At 31.9% G+C, this 26,182-nt stretch overlaps 1 protein-coding gene across 1 annotated transcript in view; it reads right to left on the bottom strand.

The window, feature by feature from the left end:
- The window catches only part of LOC139486172 (adhesion G protein-coupled receptor L4-like), a 48,389-nt gene that overhangs the window by 6,589 nt on the left and 15,618 nt on the right, over positions 1–26,182 (bottom strand). The window contains exons 5-22 of the mRNA XM_071270962.1: positions 24,198–24,469; positions 22,505–22,666; positions 15,996–16,036; positions 15,396–15,595; positions 13,354–13,542; positions 13,023–13,094; positions 12,634–12,742; positions 12,383–12,502; positions 11,193–11,271; positions 10,363–10,465; positions 9,055–9,101; positions 8,588–8,711; positions 6,982–7,085; positions 6,084–6,186; positions 5,508–5,658; positions 4,652–4,721; positions 3,676–3,742; positions 2,129–2,214 (exon numbers count right to left, since the gene is read on the bottom strand). Of these exons, the coding sequence (XP_071127063.1) occupies positions 2,129–2,214; positions 3,676–3,742; positions 4,652–4,721; positions 5,508–5,658; positions 6,084–6,186; positions 6,982–7,085; positions 8,588–8,711; positions 9,055–9,101; positions 10,363–10,465; positions 11,193–11,271; positions 12,383–12,502; positions 12,634–12,742; positions 13,023–13,094; positions 13,354–13,542; positions 15,396–15,595; positions 15,996–16,036; positions 22,505–22,666; positions 24,198–24,469 (2,099 nt within the window). The remainder of the gene's footprint in view (positions 1–2,128; positions 2,215–3,675; positions 3,743–4,651; positions 4,722–5,507; positions 5,659–6,083; positions 6,187–6,981; positions 7,086–8,587; positions 8,712–9,054; positions 9,102–10,362; positions 10,466–11,192; positions 11,272–12,382; positions 12,503–12,633; positions 12,743–13,022; positions 13,095–13,353; positions 13,543–15,395; positions 15,596–15,995; positions 16,037–22,504; positions 22,667–24,197; positions 24,470–26,182) is intronic.

The following is a 26,182-nucleotide window of genomic DNA, read 5'->3' as shown; positions in this document are numbered from 1 at the left end:
GAAAACTGTCATTATGAAGAAATCTATGCAAAAGGTAACAACCACTCGAATGAGAGTAACCCTTCAATGTAATGACTACAACTTAAATAAGGGATCAATTTCAAGTGATTTCAAGTAAACACTACTCTTTAGTACAAAAGGGCAAATATTTTTCTTTTGAAGAAACTAATTTCCAAAGAACTGTACATCTTTCTGGTATTATATGGTCAAAACATGTCCTAGAATTTTGTTATATTCCGGAACTTATATATTCTCCATTATTAAAAGTAAGTAGCCCCTCTTTTAGGAAAGTTGTTCAAAGAAAAGTTTGTCTTTTTAAAAAGTAAATGTTAAGTGTTTATTCATTACAATGCAGACTCTTAGATAAGTTTGAGAGAATAATCATAGACAACAATGGGGCAAACTCGTCTTAGAAAAGGGGGGGGGTCGTAAAAAGGGGAATTGTTAAACGAAAAATATATGTATGTTACTTGGCGGAGAAAATGATAAAGTTGCGAAAAATATATTGTTTTGGCGAAAGAGGTGGCGAAAAAAATTATTAACCCAGAGGATACAAGGATTGAAATTTTATATTTGCACCAGACGCACATATCGTCTACAAAAGACTCATCAGTGACGCTCAAATCTACAAAGTTACAAGGCCAAAAAAAAATACTAAGTTAAAGAGCATAAAGGACCATTCGGACCATAACGTTTTGCCAAATACATTTAAAGGTAATCTATTCTTTAGGTAGAAAAGCTTTCGTATTTCAAAAATTAAAAGCTTTGTAAACAGTCAATCTATAATTATGACCATATCAATATACACATGGTTTCCTTTTGAAATAAATAAAAACCAAACTTAACAATTTATTTTAAATTTTAAGACTTTGAAATTCTATAGTTTCCAACTCCTTAAGGTAAAAAGGAAGGCGAACTGTTTTTGATAAAATAACACTTCACTAATTTCATACATTATCCATATTAGGAACGCCCAAACCGAAACATTTGAAAGCTCGTTTTGAGTCCTTTATTTTAATAATGACACTAAATGTTTTCTATTACAATTAATAGCTTAATGGCTTCTAGGGCAATGGGTCTCGAAATTATTTGCATGAAAGTTATAAATCAAGTACGTATTTGACATTCTTAAAAGGGGTACTAGTCGTTTACATATTCGCGTTAAAGCGGATATTACATTTTAATAACATCAAAGAGGGACGAAAGATACCAAAGGGACAGTCAAACTCATAAATCTAAAACAAACTGACAACGCCATGGCTAAAAATGAAAAAGACAAACAGAAAAACAATAGAACACATGACACAACATAGAAAACTCAAGAATAAACAACACGAACCCACCAAAAACTAGGGGTGATCTCAGGTGCTCCGGAAGGGTAAGCAGATCCTGCTCCACATGTGGCACTATTAGGATAATATTCTTGTATTGATGTGATTATCAATATATAGTCTACTTTAACATTCGTGTTTGTTTCTTAAAATTTCCTTGATACACTGTTTAATTTGTAACGTCGCAAAAGATGAGATTGTTAAATGACGACATTAATACCAATTTTGACCTATACGTATCATCTGCTCTAACTCATTACTAAAAAAGATATGTTTGTGCTATCGGTTTTTCCGGGATGAATAAGCGCCTTCAAACATATTTAGCTCTGCCACATTCTTTACGTGCAAGTCCCATTTCAGGAACCTGTAATGCAGTGGTTGTCGTTTATTGCTGTATTAGTTTCATATTAGTTTTTGTTTATTGTTTCGTGCATAACCCATGCCATTAGTTGTATCTTTTGAATGTTTGACATTTGTCATTTTGCGTCGTTTTAGAGTTTACTATGTTGAATGAGTTCAACTCATTTTTTAAAGCTTTTAGGTGAAGTATAGTTGTTAAATTCTAAGTCATTAGGTGTCTTGTGGAGTGTTGACACATATTCGTTTCAAGAAAGCCGATATAGGACGCGTATACATATACATACATAGATTTAGTTTACATCAACGAAACACATTCTGAATTTATTTAGACTAAAAGGTATAATTATTTAAACGTATAGCTATAGGAGATAGCTATCTACATTAGTCTCAATAGCAGTCTGGTTACTAAATGTTTAGACAATTGATTATGTACTTACTTTGATTTTTCTTTAAGTGTTTTTGCAGCAAGTCCTCTGGTTGTCATAATTTTATATATCATTATTATCAGGATAGTTATGTTAGTCTACAAAAAAGAACAAATAGATGATAAATCAAAAGAAAAATAGCAAACAGTTTAAAAGTCTATTTATCTTATTGAATCTCAAATAAATGATACACAGTTACTTTTGAATAGGTACTATTTATGTATCAAAAATATGTAGTACTGGGAATCTACTTTTAATATTCAGTACTATTTTGTTACTTTAAACTTATTGTAATATTTAGGTACCTGTATTTTACAGTACTTGATTTGTACTTTAAATTTAGGTACTACAGATTTTTGGTTACATCGTTACATTTTCAGCATTTTGAAGGCGTGTATATTTCAAATCTCTTAACGTTATGATTTCCAAACATGGAACATAATGATCACTGTTGGTATTATTTCTGTACCAATTTTTTTTGTACAAATCAAGTACTGTAAAATACTTTTAAAAAGACATAGCTATTATTATAATTAAATTATTTTCTAAAGCCTCGGTCACACCTTACCGGATAGCACGAACGGACGTCTAACGGATGAAAATAAAAGTTGTCCGATGACAAAATTGTTATCCGTTGGGAGTCCGTTGTTGTACTGACCGATTAAAACGGACGTGTAACGGATGCATAACGGACACACACCGGATATGTAACGTACGAGAAACGGACACGTACCGGACAGAACGGATGTCGAACGTACATCCAACGGACGAGTACCGCATAAAACGGACACATAACGGAAGCGTACCGGATAAAACGGATGAACAAGATATACGGAAAAATCAAAGGCGACAATAATAATACATGTAAATCGCATAAATATTCAAAATGTTTCTGTGTAACTGGTTTTGGTTTGTTCTTCAAATTTCCGCCAAAGGGCAATTACCGGCCTGAATAAGAACTGCTTGATTGTGTTGACGTGCCTATACTCTAAGATCGATTATGAATTATAAGAATGCATGAACCTTAAGAAATCTGACATACCAATAATTGGCATTTCTGACGCGAAATTTTCAATTGGCATTTATCCGTTTCAAATCCGTTCATCATCCGTTTTATCCGTTATACGTCCGATAGAAGTCCATTTCTCGTCCGTTCAACATCCGTTTTATCCGTTAAACGTCCGGTAGAAGTCCGTTAGTGAATTTTTCTTCCAGACCTCCAACGGATGTATAACGGACACGTAACGGATACAAAACGGAAACGAAACGGACGAGTACCGTACAGAACGGACGCTTAACGGACGTTCAACGGACATTTTATCCGTTGGACGTCCGTTCAAAGTTTTGAACATGCTCAAAATTTTCCACCGGACAGAACGGACGTCGACGGATAAAACGTACGCTTAACGGACATGCAACGGATATGGACGGACGTCTAACGGACATGAACGGATTGAAAAAAAGTTATCCGTTAGGCGTCCGTTCGAGCTATCCGGTAAGGTGACCGAGGCTTAACAAACAGAATCCCAGTGTGTGATGTATGATATTCGTAAACTTACCACGACAACGAAGAGTGCCGGTGCTACAAACGCCCATATAAGTTTGGATTCGATGGTCAGCCAGCAGCTTAAAGAAAATTAAATAGTCGACAATATTGAATACAGGATATTGTAAATGGAAATAAGATAATCTATGATTTTTGCTTTTGCAGGGACCGAGGTCAATTCTACGATACTATCTAACTTAAAATCATGTTTTTCTTGTAAATGAAATATTAGATAATAAACTACGTTCTCCTTGACCCTGTTTGTACGTTATTAACATTGTTTCGAACACATAACGTATGATAGACAGAAAAATAGTTCATTCAGTGATTGTTGATCACAAACTTATAAATTTTCTGTTTTGTTGTCTATGCTTACAGTTAACCAACACAGAATCTTGATGCAGGTAAAAAAAAATAAGTGGGTTGATAGAGCGATGGTATTGTTTTATATTTTTCAATCTATTCTGTTGGTTAATTAAACTTTGCCCTAACAATTGTTTAATTATTACAAACTGTTCATGAATTTTATTGTTCATAAATTCACGCTATTTACCTACCAGTGAACGTGTGTAAACACTCTTTTAATCATGGGTTTTACCCATGCTGTGCTGTTGCCGAAGGTCTGATTACGTGTTTTGTGGTTAATGTCACTTCATACAGAAAAACTTTTGACTAATGAGTATTCGGGAAGACAACGATTAAAAGCAGATTTTTCGGAAAATTGTGATAAAATGAAGAATTTTCGTTTACAATAATGTTCATGGTAAACTGAGCAATTGAAGTATATAAAATATATTCCTTTTTTTTTAATTTGACGTTTCGTATGACTTTCGAACGTAAATGATATAATGATTATATTCTCTTCCGTCTTTGTTAATACAAATAGGTTGAGGAATAAAAATCTGTTTAACCCTCGTTTAATTATCAAAATACAATGCCCTCATGAAATAACGAGGAAAAGAATAATCGTAAAGTACGTATGCACGTACAATTGACTGTTACCATATCCTTCTAACTTTGTAACTCCTGCAGAAGTGCTCACAATTACAGCAGGTATAACTGAAATATAAAGTGTAAACGCACATCAATATACAATAATTGAAATAAAATACCTGCTGTCGGTCATGAGTCAATTCGAGAGCTACTTAACGACACAAACGTGTCGTATGTGAACATGTTTTTTTAAGTTTACACTTGTCCATACAAAGTGATGCGTTTGAGTTACTCCCGTTTGGATATAAAAACTTTTTTTTTAACTGAGATCGACATATCTGACTATTTTAAAACACATATATTGAGGTATAAGTAAATGAGTCAAAGCAACATATAGACAAAAACTGCATCTGTTTGAGGGATGATTACTTGATTTTATGTGATTGCAAGTACAGGATTTTGCATATTTTTAAATATTTAGATACATATAACATGTATAATTCAGGACACCTTATCGGTGTTTCAACTAGCTCTGAATAGGATAATATTAGTTACATAGTGTGCTAGTGACTTAAAACGGTATGTATGAGGTCAGTAAATTCCATATGGGGTGAGAGCGAAGGTAAGATAATATGTAATACACAATCTACGTCTGTCCACTATCAATACATGTCTATGATACATATTCAAGTTTTAATTATTTACAAATAGATGACACTTGTTAAGTAGTTATACTAATTTCAGATTAGCTGGTATTAACTTGATACATCATTTCTGTTTTATCTAATAGGTTAAAATAACTAACTTACCAATTTCAATATACACAAATTGAAGTTATGATTAATTTAAAGACTGTTGAGGATTTTAACAAATAATTTTTGTCAGCATTAACTTTCCATCTTCAACACTTACTATAGCACAATGGAAGCAGCCACTGAAGTATTGATTTCGTTCGAAAAATAATAACAACCATAATGGCCACTTGAATGCCTTCTGCTAACATCAAGGCAAAGTCTAGCAGGAACAGGTAATGCAGTGTGATTGCAATAGCAGTACAGACAACCTAAACAAAGTAGAAACTACATTAAATTGAAACTAAAAGACAAGTGACATAAGACCTCAAATTTTGTTATAAAACCATACGGACTTATTTCATACGTACTTGATTTTTCTTATATTTAATCAAATTCTTTACTAAACGTATATCAAAACGAATTTATTTTCGATGTACGATTTCAATAGAAATAAAGAGTTATATTTTAACGACAGTCACATGTAACTTTGCCTTTATTGCTTTTCATTTCAGTAACAAGGTGTAACCATATACAACTACTATCAGGAAAACCTGTTTAATTTAAACTTAACTACAATAGAAACTGACCTTTATATTATTCTCTTATGGTTAGTATTAACGTCATTAAACAAAGACGATTACGCTAGTTAAATTAAATGGTTCGTTGTTCAATTCCCTTAACTGTATAGTCTCACCTTATTTGAAGTTTTTGTAACACCTGCCAAGAACAGAATGTATGACGTAATTAACGCAACACACAAATTTATAAGAATCTTTGATCGATCACTTCTGACATGCCTGCAAGTATATTTTAAAAAAAGTTACTTAGTACGCAAATAAAATGTCGTATAAATGCATATATCCATTATTTATCTATGGTATCACTAAAGGCAACAGTATTATGTTGCTGTTTAATAGTCATGATTCGATAAAGCACAAAGAATTATTGGTAACAAACTAAAACCGAGAGAATCACATCAACAATAAGAGGAAAACAACAACAGAACAACAGAAACACTAAAGTACAACAAAAGTAAACGCCAATTGCAACATGCACAGACACGGACTTTAGATAACATCTGCCATATTCATGGCTAGCCAAACCTCTCGCTTATATGGTAATGTTAAAAATACCGCTAAAATGCTTAGTGTATCATATTCCCAATTTATTTAATTCAAACTACTGGCATCAAATAATGCTATCATAATTTTAAAACGTTACTAAGGATAAAATTATCATGCCCGTAATTTTCATCTTTGCTCTGATAATTGTGTTACTGAAGATAATTCAGTTTTTATTCGTAATTCATGAAATATGTTTTTATCTGAACATTTATAAATTAAAGTTTCCCAAACAGGAGCTTGATTTGTCTTAAACTGTGAGGTGTAAGATTTAGTTCAGTGTTCAAGGCCTCGTATTTTATTATAGAAGAAGAAGAATAGCGATACAGGCGCTATAGCTATCTATTTATTTTTCACATATCTGGTTACCAAGTAATTGGTACTTAGAGAAATATTGCCGTATTTTAGTCGCCAGAGGAAATTTGTTGATTACGACATAAACTAATTAAAATATGAATTGCAAATACTTACCTCCAAAGGATATAATGAATAATAATTGTTACGGTCAGACAAAGAATTGAAATGCTGCAACCAACTGCTGATATCACACTTAGAGGGAAGCTGTGAGAACGTGGCTTAAAGAAAACAAGTCATATTCAGAATATGCATACATCTATACTATTAAGGTGGTACCCAACACTTTCACTAAAATTAATTTAGCTCGTTTAATTTTCATAAAATTTTTACAAAGTATTTACTTTGACCCTTTGACAAAAAAATATAAAAATTTCAAAATAATTGAACCAGCCATTTTATCAGAAAAAAATACACTGGTTATATAGCAGTTTGACAAACACTTATTTTGATCATTGAGAAGCTTAATATTCTCTTGAAACATAACGTAATTAAAACGTTTAGAAGATTTTACACAGTAATCTCCCTGTAGTGGTACCACCTTAAACGAAAAGACTTCATTCTGTGTGTCGCTTCGAATTTTCTGTGTCTATGAAAAAAAGGCGTGCGAATATTGTTTCCGTCATGACTTTTAAGTCATAGACAAGACTATGTTTACACACTTTTATAGTAATTGTTTTGTGTATGCATCAAGTGAAACTTAAAAAAGGCGTTCTTGATTGATATAAAAAGTTACTTTCTGCAACCGATTTTTTTGTGTATCCTAACGATACTTAAAAAGTGTAACAATCATTCTGAACGACATATGAATAAATCGATCTTGACTTTTAGATACTGAGGATTTCTGTATCTTTGATCCGTTAATAAATATATATATTTATATCATTGAACAAAAAATCCTTGGTGTCCAAGGCCTGTCTTGGTGGCGCTCCTTATGCATTTAAAAAACTAGGTAACAGGTATTTAAACGAAAGTTCTATAAAAATTCTTTCAAAATTAGTCTTAGTCAAATTTTGACGTTCTGTTTGATGTCCTCTTGAATTAATTTAGCTTCATAAACATAAACTTGGCTTTCAATTATTTTTAGAAGTACTGGCTAACGGTTATAGTTGACAAATGTGTCGTGCGAATTTCAATTGCTTTTATATATATATTACTTAGTTCGTAATGTATATCACAGATACGATCAACAAGGAGAAACATGTCGGTACTACCATAATAAAAAGTATACTACTGCTACTCAATGTTCAGTTGAATAATACATACTCATCAAATACAAAAGGTAGCAATAGCATACAGATGTTCACAACTTCTTTATCGATAGTACAAGCCAAAACTAAAACTCTGTTGAAATCGCAAAGACTTTAAAAGAAGCGCAAATACTTCCGTCGATACGGTGACATTTCATGTTATGCACACGCCAACCGTAATGAAGGTTAGACTTTGCCAAATGTTGCAATAGAGAAAAGGATTAAATTAGGTTATAGTAATAAAACTTACGCTTCAAAGCCCCATTACAAAATTGAAATAAATTGAAATGAATTTGGGAATTCAGGTTTAACTCAATTTTAGAAGTATTATATATTTTGATTCTCAACATGTTAAAATTTTGATTTCGACTATTAATGACGATTGTAAGAAAACAATGACGTATGTATTTCATGTAATTGAATAAGATACCGAATTAAGATACTATTGTGTACATGTAATGCAAATAGCTTACTGTCTTTCCCGGACTCATAAGTATCGCAAAATTAGTTGTGTGGTTATATTCACAAATTGTATAGGTATATGTAGATTCAACTACTCTTGAACCAACTGTAGACCATACTCCATTTGGATAACCTCTGTAAAACAGTTTGTAATTTCGTTTTTAAAAGATTCAATTATTTTACATTGGTTAAAAATAATTTGGATAATCAAGTTAACAATATGTTCATACGTGCAGAAATATGAAGAAACATGTTTTAAGTAATATACGAATAGTGTTAAATATTTATATAATATAAGTAACACAGATATAAATATAAGTAACACAGTGTGTAAGGAACCTCATACATGGTCGGTATATTCCTTATGGGACGACAACGAGCGAGTTTAAATAAGGTCTTTTTTTTCGTATTTCATAAAAAAAAAATCATATAATTAAGCGATCACAGTAATCAGGTAGAGATCTTTGTATATACTTACGGCATATTAAAATCAAGGAATCCACAAAATGGATTAGAATAGTCCTCCTGTCAAAGCAAACAATATAATATGTATAATAAATGCATTTTGCTTCTACTCTGCGTCCTTCAATTGAGATTATTTACCCTTATTCTGCAATACATGCAGTGTCTAAGTTATTTAGAGATCGATCTTCTCTACCTTATATAATCTATTTATTCTTATGTTAAAAGTGACCTAGATTTTTAATGTGTTCCCACAGGTATCATCAGCCATGCATGTAATCAATGTTCTGCGTTTGACATGATTCATTACATGCAAAAAAGTCATGAATATATTGATAAACATATTCCATTAATTATTTAAGACCTTTGGAGAATACTCTTTCCTTTAAGTAGAGTTGACCTCAAATGGTTTTAGCTATTATTTTGAATCCTTTTTTATTTTGGTCATGGTCGTTGATATATGGTCCATTTTGCTCAAACAGTAGTTTTCTGAGAAATATTTTGTTGACATTGGTGTGTTCTGTTTTGTTTTGTTTCGTTTCGTTTTTATGTTGTCTGAGAAATATAATGTGAGTATCAAAATCGAAAACTTCTCATGGTAAATTAAAAAAGGGGGAGTCCATGCATAATAAGTGAGAAAACCAAACGCTCGACTAAACAAGAGTATGAACGACTCGAAAACAAATGTAATATCCCCGACGTGTTACATGTATCGAAAATGATGGTTTAAACATAGTTTGAGATATATTTAAACCTCCTACTTGTATGACATTTACTGATAGCTCCGTTATATTGATGAACACGTTTTGTGAACAACCAAAATAGACCTAATTGGTTAACGTGGCAAATGTTTGGATCCTGCATCAAAAAGTGCAACCATACATCGTAGATCATGCAGATATCCTCAATAAAAATCGAATTTAATGATAAAGACAAACACATTAAAAAAAATCGTAAGAGACTGCATATAAATCTGACGAAGACTCCAACAAAAGTAACAATTATATCACAGGGTACGCAACGTCGGTTTCTAGATAATATAACTCAAGGCCATCATGTATTAATTTCGATGTTGACACAAAATAGTAACTTATATGGTCTTGGTGCCATCCGATTTACTTTCTAAGAAAAAGAAAAGTGTGCAAGGATATTATCAACCTGGAGGTGAATTAAATACCATTTCAATTTGCGTTATTGCTATACACTCTTAAAGTATATAAGTTCGTGAATTGTTAGAGTCCATTTTGTTGGACATTATAGCTGTTAGTTAGGTATTGATTTGTTGATTTGTATTTGTTGAGTTTAGTTTCACTAGTATACTTACCGAAATATGTTGGAATTTAACTTCTACATGATACTCCATCTTAGTTGGCGTTGGCTCAACGGAGAAGTCGGCAATGATAGAATTAACGTCGTACTTATAGCTACTACAAAACAATATACAGTTACATTGAATCAAGAAAACTTGAAAATCAGCCGTCATTACGATATATGTAGTGATAGCGTTCATTTGCCGTTACGGTCAATCAAAACCAAAAAAAAACCGTTAAAATATCCACAATAAACAATTCTATCTTGATTTGAAATCTTCTAAATTGATTTTTAAGATTTGATCATTGTTAAACTACTGTTGCCCTTATTCACTGTAAGTCACATACATTGTAATTTAGGTGTCTGTCTTATAAACTATACGCACAACTCATTTTATAATTTAAAAACAAATACCATAAAACAATATTGAAAACCACAAACCATAACCCCATACCATAATTCTTAAATATTTCACTCATCAGCAATATATATTTAATTTTCCTTGACGTTTTATATCGTATATTGTTCAATTCCGATTGAAGGTCAAAATTACAGTGCATGAGAAAGGCAAGGAGGTAAGAGTATTGAGCTTTTTATTCAAATAGTTACACTTTTTTCTCTCTTTGATATTCAAATAGGATAAGACGAGACGATATCAACTGCACTTTCTTTGGTAAAACAAATCAAATAGTTTTCTTACCACTAGACGAAGTGTATTAAATAATAACGATAACGTTAATGAAATGCCATAAAGTATGTAAAGGCTCGAATATAACGATTCTCGTAACTGATTATCCTGTCACCTTCAAGTAAGGCTACTTAAAAAGTTTTAAATTTATTTACGTGTGTGATTTAAGTGACTCTGGTAGTAATTTTGAAATATTTCTGTAAAAAACACTGCTATATCCAGTGATTGGTAAACCTGAAAAACAAATAAATCATTTACTTTACAAATTTACAATACACTTTATTAAAATGAACTGGGGTATGCATATGATAACAAGAATGTGTCCAAGTACGATGATTCCCCACTCGCACTACCATTGTCTATGTTCTGTGGACCATGAAATTGGGGTCAAACATCTTATTTGTCAATTAGATTGAAAAGATCATATGATACGGAACATGTGTTCTAAGTTTCAAATTGATTGGACTTCAACTTTATCAAAAACTACCTTGACCAAAAACTTTAATCTAAAACTCGCACTTTCATTTTCTTTGTTCAGTAAACCGTAACATTGGGGTAAAACATATAATTTGGCGTTAAAATCAGGAAGATCGTATCATAGTGAACATGTGTACTACTTTTCAAGTTGATTGGACTTCAAACTACATCAAAAACATTCTTGACCCAAAACTTTAAGATAAAGCGTGACAGACGGACGGATGAACGAACGATTGAACGGGTGGAAACACAGCCCCTCCAATATTGTAGTTGTGGCATGAAAATGATAACAGTTGTACATCAAACAAGTTTAAGTTGTGACCATTTCCATGTATTCATTTCAAAAACATGATCAAATAAACTTCTAACTTTTACTTCAATTCACTAGCAGCATTCTGTACATAAAACACTTGATTCGTTCCTATTATTCACGATATCAAAGCTTTTTGCTTGCCCTCCAACGCACTCAATCCATTTAACCATACTTCCGAATATGAAATGAAGGGTGTGGTATTCGTCAACACAATAACGCATTTTTGTTTAGATTGGGAGGGGACAAGAACAATGCAAAACTCTGCTTTACATGATTGGCCTCAACAATAAAATTGAAAATGTGTCAAAGAGACAACGACCCGACCAAAGAGCAGACAGCAGCCGAAGGCCACCAATGGGTCTTCAATGCAGCAAGAAACTCCAGCACCCTGAGGCGTGCTTCAGCTGGCCCCTACACAAACATGTATACTTGTTCGGTGATAATGGACGTCAAACTTAACTACGAAATATACAAAAAGAAACTAAAATTAAAAATCATACAAAACTAACAAAAGCCAGAAGCAATTTACAGATATTAAATTTACGTTTAACATACCATCGAAATACTTCCGGTTCATGCTAATTTGATTGATCGAATCTAAAATCCAAGATTCCAATGCCTTCGTTCTGTCAGGAATAACAATGTCTGTTGATTGAATTTTTCCTAACTGTATAACTGAAAAAATACGTCACGTATTTTGTAAAATATCAGATGCACAGATATAATGAATGATACCGTATTTAAAAAAAAAGAAATGAAGTTCTAGTTATACAATGTTATATACAAAATGTACCTCGAAAACTTACCTAAATTTTGCTTCTGTATTGTCTTGCTTAATTCGCTATTTAAAACATTGGTAAAACTCTTGCTGTAATCTGTAACAGCTTTCACTAAACTAGTAAGGCTACTTGAATCCTTCAAATAAAAGTAACATGAATACAAGTGCATGTAACGAAATACATATCGAACAGTGACGACATAATTATTTATCACTCGACATATGCCCCCACATTCCTTTAAGTTATATCTACTGTATATTTCCATTATTGAAAGACCTCCACAAAATTTGCACTACATGTACAACTTATATTTTGCAGAATATGTTTTCTTTGGATATAACGTATACGTCTAAAAGGCTGATAGTAAATAAAGGCAAAGGCAATAAAGTAAACAAGAAACACCATTTTCACCATACCTTTTGTTTTAGCTGTTCCCAATTTCTACCATTGCTGTCATCAAGGAGATTATTGCAAAGAGATCCAAATATCTAAAGAAGTAAATAAATCAAATAAAAAACGTGGTGAATACATATTGATTTCCTATATTTACCATCATCGAATTCAATGTATGGCTAGATTAAACCTCTTATATTTAAGATTTTGTTTTGCCGCTTCTAAAAAGTCTGATCGGTTATATGCATGTGTATTGTAAATAAAGAAAAATGAGCCGTTTGTTAAAGATATAATTATTAATAATATGTTATCTAATTTCCAAACATTTAATTAAGAAACAGTAAACTGACAAACCTCTATTTGACTGCTAGACAGTGCATCTGTGTTTCCTGCAACATGTCCAGCTATATCAGTCAGTATATTGGAAGATGTAACTAAATCCCCACTCGTTACGTTATTACTCTTTCTCGTTAGAACGTTCAAATCTTCGAGAATTGTATTGACTACTGTAGCTGTACTGTTTTCTTTAACTAAATTACTTGACTACAAAAATAGATTTTTCAAAATTTATTAAGATATTATATTCCTTGTAAAAATTATTTCTATTGAACACGTATCTAACTCCATCTACACTGTTAACGTAATGATAAAACGGAGTACCAATAATGGCAACTGAATTGAGTAGGATGTGAATCGTGTCAACCGACCAGTTTCCATTTGTTTTGTCTCTTTGTGTCGTTTTTTTTTATCATTTTAGCTTCAACTTTTCTCAACATTATATATGAATGCTCTTTATTTGCATAGTTTTGATTTTAATTATGTATAATGAATGAGGTGATGTATGATTGTCTATGAGAACTCTTATTCAATGATTATTAATTCAACAATAATTAAGAATAACCTATAAGTATAACAAAAACAATCTCTAAATTCCTTTCTACATAGTTCGAACACAATACAGGTTTTCAAAATGGTTTATCTAAATTAAAATACGTATAAAATAACTGAAATTTTTGTTACAGCAACATTGACACCAGTGATAAAGTTATAGCACGTCCACTTTGATCGCACACAAGAAAAGACTGAATCACCTATGCCTTTCATAGACATGTACATATATGCAAATACCAAATCTGCAATACTTATCATTAAGAAGAGTAATCCTGTAAAATTTAATTCATTTACATCGTTGTCCGAACTCAATTTATAATACTATTTTTCAACAATGGAGTGGGGTCTGGATTCTTAGTATATTACTAGAAAATAGCCATAGTATGTTCTTGAGAAAATTAAAATATGTATACTTTATTTTTAGCTTGGATTTTTAGTCAACTGCTGATTTAACCGTGCACAGTTTTTTTTCTGCTTTTAAAATCTTTCTGTTTGAACCCGTCTGTTTACTCCCACCTTAACATCATTTTTTATTTTGGTTAATTAGTTGATTAGACAATGTAACTAAGATCATGGTGAGTTTATGGTATCTAAATTTCTAACTAAAATCAATATTGGTACTGAGGTTGAGGAAAACAGACTTGTTTAATAGTAACATAGATATAAAACTACTAAAAGAATTCCATTTTCTCCTGATAGAGAAGGCATGTACACAAGGTATCAGGTAATGACAACCGGAAGCTAAATGTGACATGAACTTTTGGCATAGGTATTGAATGTGACCCAGAATTTTTCTATTTTTAGTAATATTATTTATGACTAAAACAAATGGGCCTCGAATATGACTAACAATCGGACCTCATTATTTAGTAGTATGCATGCACAAATATATAATGTAAGTAAAGCGCAAAATATTCTAGAAACAAACACAAATGCATAAACTTTATCTGCTAAACAAAGACAGTCAAAATTAAAGTGGTCCTAACTGTCAGAAAAATCCTAGTTATAAGTTTGAACTATTTGTTAAAATTGATAATCTTATTGATTCATGGCAGGTTCAAATTTGAATTGTGTACATGTTGTATTTAAAAGAAGACTTTAAGACTATCATTAGTGATCGTAAGGCATAAGGTATGCAATTCCTAGTGTATTTAATTCTCTTTGTTAAATGTATGTTAATTAAAATTTGGCTGCTGCTGATGATGATGATGATGGTGATGGTGGTGGTGATGATGATGATGATGATGATGATGATGATGATGATGATGATGATGATGATGATGATGATGATGATGATGATGATGATGATGATGATGATGATGATGATGATGATGATGATGATGATGATGATGATGATGATGATGATGATGATGATGATGATGATGATGATGATGATGATGATGATGATGATGATGATGATGATGATGATGATGATGATGACGACGACGATGACGACGACGATCGGAACTGTGATATATAAAGTCTATAAATGTCATACAACTGACCTGTTCTTGTAAGTTTTTGATAGCTATATGTGTACATTCACTGTAATCCGGTTCTTCCCATCGTCCTTCTGTGTTACAGTATCTTGAAACTGTGCCAGTATAGTCGCCACTACATTGAGCAGACACATTAGTGTTAATTCTAGCTAGGTTCCATACAGTGTTAAAAGAATCCACAACAATTTGGCAGAAGTTTGATGGGTCTATAAAAAAAGTAAATATGTTTTGAATAACATGAATTGTGTTTTTTATCATTTTTTGTAGGGTTTTTCTATTTATTTTATTCATGTCGGGTCATTGCAAGAAATACACCTCTACATATATATAACAAGTGTTTAATTCAGTTTATAGCTGTTTATTAAGCACTTATCATGTTCATTTTTTTTTTTTATGGTTACCTTTCAATTGTCAAACCTAATGTATGAGTTTATTCTGCCGCTTACAGGCTCTGTGCATTTAAGAACCTTCGGTACATCCCTTTTTATTTAAATATTTACATAATAAGGAAGAGTGTATGACCGGCAACAAATATCGTTTGCAAGTGATTTTCATCAGCTACAGAAGCATATGCGCCAATTCATATTATAACTATAAACTACTTACTATTTACTTTCAATGTTAAACATATCTGGTCAGATGCCTGTCTAAAAAAAAAAGTGTAGTTATATGACAGAGTGACACCTTAATTATAGCAGATAAGGTAGGTATATCTCGCGACAATAATTCTATGACACAAAAACTGAAGACTTCGAGAAACATACATCGAACTAGTACTGATATTTAATACATTCACTAATTTAAATTATCGTGGTGGCCAAATGATACCTCTCGTACGTGAACATAGACAAATTTTTACTCACATGAAAATTAATAATTTAAGAGAATCACACGTAAATTTAAATTCATATCAATCTCAATAATGATATTGAAGTTAACGCAATACTAATAACACATGGTCAGCTATAATAGGCCTCTAATTGTTAAACGAGAATACTCACGCAAAATAATGAACGAAAAACAAATATGATTTCAAGAAACAGATGACAATCACTTAATTGCAGGCTCGAAACTCGTGAAAGACACTTAAAAAATAAGACAGTTTAACCAGTAAGTAGACGCAAACCCTCCCCAAACTGGCACAATGGTGTAAAAGTATAACATAAGAATACATAAAAGGGCTTCACTCTTTAGATCAATACAAAGCAAAAACACATATAATAACAAAAACACAGACTTGACGTTACAGGGTATTCTTACATCCCCACACAAAAAAAGAGAATATAAGAACAGGATCTGAGAGTACCGATAGGGAGGTCATCAAAGTATGAAGTATAGAGATACATTATTCGAAAAGAGTACAAAAAAAGAAATTCATTGGTTCAAAAATTTTTGAAATCGGTCAAGCGGTTCAAAAGGTATGGCCATTTAGATATAAAAAATTGGCCTTTTTTTTTGGCGAAGGCAAAAATATCATACTTTGGGCTATTTGTCAGGCCAAATATATCAAAAGGGTAAGAAACTGCAAGCAATATATCTGCATAATTGCAATGAGACTCTTTTATGCTTTGATTTAAGCCACTAAAGTCTTTTGGAACATCAATATTAAGGAAGTTACAATATCTCAAAGTTGTTAAAAGAAAAATTCGGGTTTATTTTTGCTGTGTCCAGGGTATCTTTGAATAAACTGCTATTCATATCTTCAAATGTAAAGCAGGCAGAGGTCTGGTTATATGCAGTAATGTAAAGACCCAAACGGTCAACAGAAATATATCAATAGTCATATTGCCAACATTTCTGATATTTTTTTTTCTACGAATCAAAACCATGACGGCAGGCCCCCCCCCCCCTCCTTTTCTAGGTAGCTTTTTTTGGCAAAAATGTACATTTTTGGTGAGACATTGCTGGTAAAAAAAATCCCTAATTTTTCTACTACTTGTTTTGTATTGATATTAAGTTGTTTCACACATAAAATAAACTCTTTAAGCTGAAAAAAAATATTGAATAAGTAAACCAGCATTTTGAAGTTGATTTTTTAGCTATTTTTCAACAAAAATACACTAAAATTAACGCGAAATCTTAAATTTTGAAGTTGACAGTAAATTTTCAGAGAATTCAATCACTGTTACTGTGACTTTACATGTTGAAGCACCTTTTTGTCACATATTAATAGTGCTAATGCAATAAAAATGGTAAAAATGGTTAAAAATAAGAAATGTATTGACAATTTTGGAAATCGCAGACTTTTTCAAATTTTTACTGCATGAAAATAAATCTATGATTTTGAATAAACCAAATTTTGACCGAGAACATAAACATTATCCATTTAAACTCAAAGAGTTAGGTAATTACATAGTCAGACATTGCTATTAATAGTGATGTTTTCTCTTGGAAAATGTATAATGTACACTTAAATAGTCTCACTAACCCAAAATTTGGTATATATTTTACAAAAAACCTGTTTTTCCAATAAAAAAAAGGATATGTCGAGATCATAACATATATAACGATCAAGACCAATGTAGTCTTTAAGTTTAATAATCCATTGAAAATGGCAATAGTGACAATCTGAACTGTTTTTGTATCCATTATAATGAACCATAACTTATTCATCATTTGACTAAATTTATTGAATGTTCAAAAGTTTGTATTTTCAGGTCGGAGCTGTTTCTTCACCAGAATTTACCATATCTGCAAAAGAATATGTACATTTACAAATTCAATATTTTGCATTTGTTCAATTAATTTGGTAGTACATACACCTTATCGCTATTTGTCCGCCATTACTGGATATCACACAGGTTCCCGTAAAATATTGACGTCACAATACCAAATATCTGACGCCACAATGGAACAGTGATTGTTGTATGCGTCAAAAGTTCAAGCGGCCGGGTCAGCCGGGATTAGCGATAAGTTTTATTGTGCATGTACCTGCAGTTTCTTACAAATCATTATATCAAATCTAGTTTACATGCAATCTGAAGAAAAAGACTTTTTTTTAGATTGGCTGCTAACAATTAAGTTATTAAGTTCCGTCATCAGGGATACTCCATCATCAGGGATCCTCCGCCATCATGCTCCGTCATCAGGGATGCTCCGTTATCAGGGATGCTTGATATCAAAATAAACAAATAAACTCATTATAGGTCAAATCTATTTGCTGCAACCGTTTTAACAAATAAATCATTATAATAATAATTAGTCTAAACAAAAAGAAGAAAAGAGTCCCTGGATAAGTAATTAAGTTTCTCCAAAAGAAGGAAAAGGTGAAGAACCTCAAAGAAAACTAAAAGAATTAGTGCTTAAAGAAATGAAAACAATCATTAATTTTGCTGAAGGAAAGTTGGTCTACAATAAAATCCACACATCTCCATTCTGGTATTCCTCTATATATAGCATGTATAGTAGGCTCCTTGCATTGAAAGCATTGATGTTGCTGTCATTGACCACGTCACCGTTTTCAAAGTGTATGCAATAGAAGAAAGCAATGTATCCGCATCATATCCTGTGTACTAAAAAACCTTCCCATCAGCCTCTGAGTCTCGACAAAATCTGTGGTCCACTTGTCCAACTACAATAAAAGCTGGATAAGGGGGCCGGGGCAATCGCAACAAGTTTCTCGCCATGTCATATCTAGAGTGTTCCCGGTCTAAGTGGAAAACTGTAACTTAATCAAAACAAATCTAGACTGTTAAAAGTATGTTTTTAAAAATCTTAAACAAAATGAAGAAATTTATCTAAGTAAACTCCTATCCATTTGTGACTCAATAATAACTTTTTTTGTGGAGAAGGGTTGCTAATATTGACACTGTATTCAATTCTTTTTTATTTGTATCATATTATATTTCTGAAACTGTTTTCTATCCTTCGTCGAAAGATTTCTTATGTTTTGCAGTTTGAAAAAAAAAAATTAGAACAACATGTTGCAAATTGTGTAAGTCGAAAGACTTTGCTGGATTTAATTTCATCAGGAACATATTACAATTTTTTTTAACTGTGATTACTTATAGAGAACCCTTTATCATGTTTATATTACTTCTATTAAAATCTAAATGCTTTGGCTCGTTGTGAATGTTGTGTAATAGCACTATCTTTAAGAATTATATAAATTGTTTTGTTTTAAAATTCAAAACATTTTTCAGAAGAAATTTATTCAGTTGAGTGGTAGAATTATGCAATATTAAATTCAAATCCTACACATACATGTTCAGGATTTGCTTCATTCAAACTTCCGAACCAATTCACTGTATGGGTTTTGAGTCCAATTGGTATTCCCCTCCATGACATTGGTACATGAAGTGACTTTCTGCTTGACTCTGATGAGGCTTTCAAACTGGGAGAAGATAATTTCAGGAAGATGGATGAACAGACAGTATTATTCCTATAAACACAAAATATTATTGTATAATAGACTAACAAATTCAATCAAATTTCAAATAATCTGAATTTTTAATACAAAAATTGTTCAAAAGATTTTTTTTATAATCCTGATGATATATTAAGATAGCCAGAAGGTGCATGTGTTATAAGTAAACACAGCATCTACAATTCTGTTTAAATATAACTGTCAGTTAATAGGCATCAATATTAAATTATATAATACAGTGAAAGTGACATATACTTTAGTAAATCAAAAGTCCAGAAATAAAATCAAAAGTTTGAATATAAATAAGAATAAAATATGCAAATATCTACTAAAATTCTTTTTCAACTGTGCATATTTAAGAAAATATATACAGTATTGTTTGATTTGACCAATTAAATTAAATAACATACTGTTAAAAAATTATAAATATAAATGTACATGAACATGTATTAAAAGTATGCAAATTTTCTCCTCTCCCAAACTGCCACATTCATTTTTGACAGCAAGCATGTTTTAAAAAAGAAATTTTAGTTAATTTTACCTTTACCTATAAGTTTGTAATAACTATAAAGTTGGTAAAATACTAAACTGTGTTTTAAACAACATATTTCTGTCTCTAAATTAAAATAGAAATGTAATGTGTTCAAATTATACCAACTATCATCAAATGCAATGATAAGCACCGAACTATTCCGAGTATTATCAATAAATAAAACCCGAAAAATTCCGAACGGATCACATTCCAACTTTAGGAGAACTTACCTCATTACATATTCACGGATAAATAAAAAGGCTATGGGGAGCGTTTAAAAAAAATTGCTGGTAGAAAGTGCCTTTTATTTTATAAGTTTGAAATATTTAAACAAAAAAAAATTACCTTCGAAATAATTCAAAGTTCTTTTTGTTGACTTTTGTGAAAAAAGGAATTCCCCTTCCTGAAATGGGGCAAATTAGCTTATAAAAGATATAATAAAGGTACTTACCATAAGTGATTGGCCTCCATGGCCTATTTCCAACGTTGTCTGTTGTCTCAGTGAGCAGTCCGTCAAAAAAATAGTCAGGAAAAGTCATGTTGTTACACGTTTCAAGTTTCATGTCTGTCTGAATGGCGGATACGTCACTTCCGGAAGTCAAGAACTGATAACTTTTTTCGCAGATTTTTTGCATGATAACCACGCCTTGCACATACAAATATCCAATCAATTCCGCAAGCTGTTATAGTTTTCCTTAATAAACCATGGATACACGTGGAAGGAGAAAGTTCTGGAATTTATGAATCCGAGTGTCAGTGTTGTTTACAAAGTCGTAAACGATTTTTTTTCTGTATTGAAAATCGACACCTATGTACAACTGACAACCGGATAATGAAACTTGAATATATTTTCAAAATGTTAAGCCATCATTGAAGAAAATTGAACGAGAAACAGCTTGCGGAATTAATTTCAAAATCAGTAGTTCTTTTGACAACTAGTTTTTACGGCGGCTACTTTTTTCAAAACTTCTCCACTTCAAATGGGTTTTTTTATCGTACGAAATCACTGCAATACCCATAAAACTTATATATTTAGAAAGATAAATGTCTAAATTTTAATTAATTTAATTTTTTGCTCATACAATATATGTTCCCCCTTTTTCGAAGTAACTGAAGTTGGATAAAATTTGACATGTTTGCCATCGAAAGGAAATGATTACGCTACGATAATCGCATTGGCAACATCCCTAGTACTGACATTTAGTGACAGCTTGCTGAAACCCAATGACAACTAAAACAAACACCCGCATGTAAAACTTAAATATCAACAAACATCCAACATTCAATGGATTGAGTGAAAAGACGTTACCAACCGTTATAGAAAACCATTACTTTGAGTAATGGAGAGATTCAAGTAGAGCCACGAATGTTTGTTATAGTTTATATGTACATGTATATGAAAAATGTATTAAGTTTGATTGTGATATACTGATAAAAAGTCAATATCAATACCAATAAAACCCAAAGAGTATTGTCTATCTTTCGTGGTCTTGTGGTTTTTTTTATCGTACCTTATCTTCTTTTATTTCATTTTTATATACATACTAGATACATCCGTAAGAGACCCTTTCTCTTGATCGTTACACAACCATTACGCATTTATCTATTTACTTTTTCTCATTTCAATTGTGTCAATTGAAAATGTCAGTAGTCGAGTAATCGTATGTTTTTACATAAATAAGACCGTTTCTCAATTGAATTATTTTACATTTTCATTTGAGGCCTTTTATAACTGACTATGCGGTATGGGTTTTGCTCATTGTTGGAGGCCGTACGATGATCTCTAGTTGTTAATTTCTGTTTTATTTTGGTCTCTTGTTGAGAGTTGTCTAAATGGCAATCATACCAAATCTCCTATTTTTTATATGTATAACTTACTATTGTAACGTTCTAAATAATATTAATATTGTTACATAATATATATCTGGTTTTTTTTAGCTGCAGTATGTTTTCAAATATGAAGGAAAGATGTTTCTAAATAATTACTAATTATCAAATTATACCATTTTTCATTAAAATGGACAATCTCTTGCTTAAAAGTTTTTATCTGTTTATTTGTTTTGGTTACATGTCAAATCATTATTTTGAAATGGATATTTATAAATCAATTACCGCACCCAGGCAGTTAAAACCCTAATATGTATTCTATCATATTCACAACAGAAATTCAAGATGAATGATGCAGTTTCCTTATAAACCTCAAGTTAAGAAAGGTACCTGGTAGAATCAAAAGCCGTATAACAGAAAATGTGACTGCCGATGTCTGTTTCCTTGGTGGTCCATGTTACATTAACATACCATTTGTCTTCAAATGAACCATACTTTAATAAAGATGATTTAACCATTCCAATTGGTGACACCGTGTTTATTTCTGAAATCCTAGGGAGATAGAAAGTACAATAAATTCAGCTTTTGAAAGTGACAATTTTCCTTTGTATTGATGGGTTTGTTCGATAATATTTTGAATGAACACTTGTACTTATCCCATATAGATATGACATGTTATCGTTATTTTGTGCATTTTTCTTTGATCTTTTTTTGTGATGATTTTTCATTTCATGCTTCTCGCTTGAGATTATCGCTAAAAACTAAAAAGGCACGTGGCGTTGCTAACGAAATTGACATGAAATTGACAACGTCGTCATAGGTAAAATAGCGATAAACAGATTACCATTGGTCATCCCAACGTACCGTCTCAAGCGAGAAAATCAATCTCGTTGAGATGATCAACGATAATCTATAAATACAGGAAGTATAATGCAGGGTTGTTGACTCAATATTGATGAACATTGATTAAATTATTAGCATTGAGTGTGTAAGTGCAATATGTACTATATAAACTCATCATAGATACCAGAATATTTTTTTTTTATTTATGCCAGACGAGCGTTTCGTCTACAAAAGACTCATTAGTGACGCTGGAATCAAAAAATGTTTAAAAAGCCAAATAAAAACCAAAAATATTCTAAACGTTTTGCCAAATACAGCTAGGGTGATCTATTCCTGAGGTAGAAAAGCATTAGTTTTTTTCAAAAATGATAAGAGTGACATATTCACCAAATTATGCAAAAATACTTGTATATTCTATAAAAGTAAAGCATGTTAAAACTTTGTAGAATATATTTGTGTCACTAGATTAAAGTTAAATTGGTACTAAAGCAATATCATATATCAGTTTACGGTAACCTTTGTTACGCAATATGATTGTCATATGCAATATCATATATAACATAATGTACAACAATACATGACAACTACTGAAATGCAGTTCCTTGATTTAGGAAAAGCAGATATATTATGTGTTGATGTTAAACATGCTGCAGGCTTGCAATCTTCAATATTTCCAGATAATTTAGGAAACACTCAATACTTCACGAATTATTTTTAGGTACCCAACTGTTGCATAACAGAATGTTAAATCTGAAGTGTTCATAAAGAGTTCAAATTTATATGACTATTTTGTCGATGGAACGCTGTCTCATTGACGAAATCCCTCATCTTCATAAAATAATATTGACTGACTGTATAATTGTAATAATGAGATCACCCCAAGTTTTTGGTTGGGTTCGTGTTGTTTATTCTTTAGTTTTCTATGTTGTGTCATGTGTACTATTGTTTGTCTGTTTGCCCTTTTCATTTTTAGCCATGGCGTTGTCAGTTTATTTTCGATTTATGAGTTTGACTGTCCCTCTGGTATATTTCGTCCCTCTTTTGTAATAATGAAGTTGCATTTTCTTAATCAATCATGCATATCAATCTGCTTTTACTAATTAGTCATTGACAAATCGAAGACTGCAAACGATTTGTTTTGTATTATTCACCTCCTCTTCGTATATTGAAAAAGTTTATCAACGTTTAGTGTACGCAAAAGTATGTCTTTCAAGACTTTCAAATACTTAATCTAACTCACTTGGAATTGTTGGAAGTTGTGCTTGCTATAATTGTCTTGTAATATGTTGTATTCGGTAAAATAAATATAACTGCGCCATCCTGGTCTGTAGATGTATCTATCAAAGGTTTGTTGTCACACATTTCAGTAGATGAATAAACAAAAATGAGGAACTGCAACGATACGCTGCTGAGAGGATATGTTCCTATTTGAAAGGCGAAATCTTCAATTTGAAGAGCAACGGCATACCAACCTGTACTACCAGTTGCATTATATGAGAGGATACAAGTTTCCTAAAACATAATTATGGATGTTTGCTTCAGTTAATACTTTGAGAAATCAATCAAATTGTAGGTTTTGATCAAACTACATGTAACTCACTAGTTTGAATCTTTGTTTGGTCTTTCCGTAAATACTCGTAATTTTCTAAAATAAAAGAGGTGCGAAACAAACCAAAGGAACAGTCAATTTCATAAATCTAAAAATAAACTCACAACACCATGGCTAAACATGAAAAATCAAACAGACAAATGATAGTACACAAAAGACAATATGGAAAACTAAAGACTGATCAACACGAACCCCACCAAAAACTGGGGTATTCTCATGTGCTCCGGAAGGGTAATCAGATCCTGCTCCAGATGTGGAACCCGTCGTGTTGCTCGTGTAATTACAAACCCGGTTAATAGTATAATTCGGTAGGTCACATTAATGAAAAGGGAAGGGGTGGTATTTACGACGTAAGAAACATATCCGATAACGATCAACCAACTCGTGATGGCGTCTGTAAAATGTACGAAGGAATAATTTCAACTTCACCATTTAAAACTCTTGGTTCAATAGCTTCCTTGTAAGCAGCAATAAAGACAACAGCAGTATACCATGTATACCGCTGGTCGAAATTTATAAAACGATTAAGAAAGAAAAATAGAGGGAAACCCATCAAATATAAGAGGATAACTAAGACACAACAGATAAACAACACCAAAATGTAACACACTTAGAAACGAACTATAATAGAACAACGGCCATTTTCCTTACTTGGTACACAATTGACCTTAAAACGATCACATTGATTTGTGTTGTCAAAAATAGGCAGATCGGACGTATTTTTACTTCATTTATTGACTTCTATAGTTTGGGATTTATCGTAATAATAACTAGAGGCTCTAAAGAGCCTGTGTCGCTCACCTTGGTCTATGTGCATATTAAACAAAGGACACAAATGGATTCATGACAAAATTGCATTTTGGTGATGGTGATGTGTTTGAAGTTCTTTCTTAACTGAACGATTTTGCTTCTTACAATTATATCTATAATGAACTTTGCCCATTAGTAACAGAGAACTATATTTGGTAAAAATTTACATAAATTTACCAAATTAATGAAAATTGTTAAAAATTGACTATAAAGAGCAATAACTCCTTAAGGGGTCAACTGACCATTTTGGTCATGTTGACTTATTTGTAGATCTTACTTTGCTGAACATTATTGCTGTTTACAATTTATCTCTATCTATAATAATATTCAAGATAATAACCAAAAACAGCAAAATTTCCTCAAAATTACCAACTCAGGGGCAGCAACCCAACAACCTATTGACCGATTCATCTGAAAATTTCAGGGCAGATAGATCTTGACCTGATAAACATTTTTATTCCATGTCAGATTTCTTCAAAATGCTTTGGTTTTTGAGTTATAAGCCAAAAACTGCATTTTACCCCTATGTTCTATTTTTAGCGGTGGCGGCCATCTTGGTTGGTTGACCAGGTCATGCCACACATTTTTTAAACTAGATACCCCAAAGATGATTGTGGCCAAGTTTGGATTAATTTGGCCCAGTAGTTTCAGAGGAGAAGATTTTTGTAAAAGATTACTTTAATTTACGAAAAATGGTTAAAAATTGACTATAAAGGGCAATAACTCCTAAACGGGTCAACTGACCATTTTGGTCATGTTGACTTATTTGTAGATCTTACTTTGCTGAACATTATTGCTGTTTACAG

The sequence above is a fragment of the Mytilus edulis genome, chromosome 8, assembly GCF_963676685.1.
Source record: "Mytilus edulis chromosome 8, xbMytEdul2.2, whole genome shotgun sequence".
Taxonomy (NCBI): Eukaryota; Metazoa; Mollusca; class Bivalvia; order Mytilida; family Mytilidae; genus Mytilus; species Mytilus edulis.
Note: the sequence above shows the minus strand (reverse complement) of the source record. Positions and strands in the feature narration are given on the sequence as shown.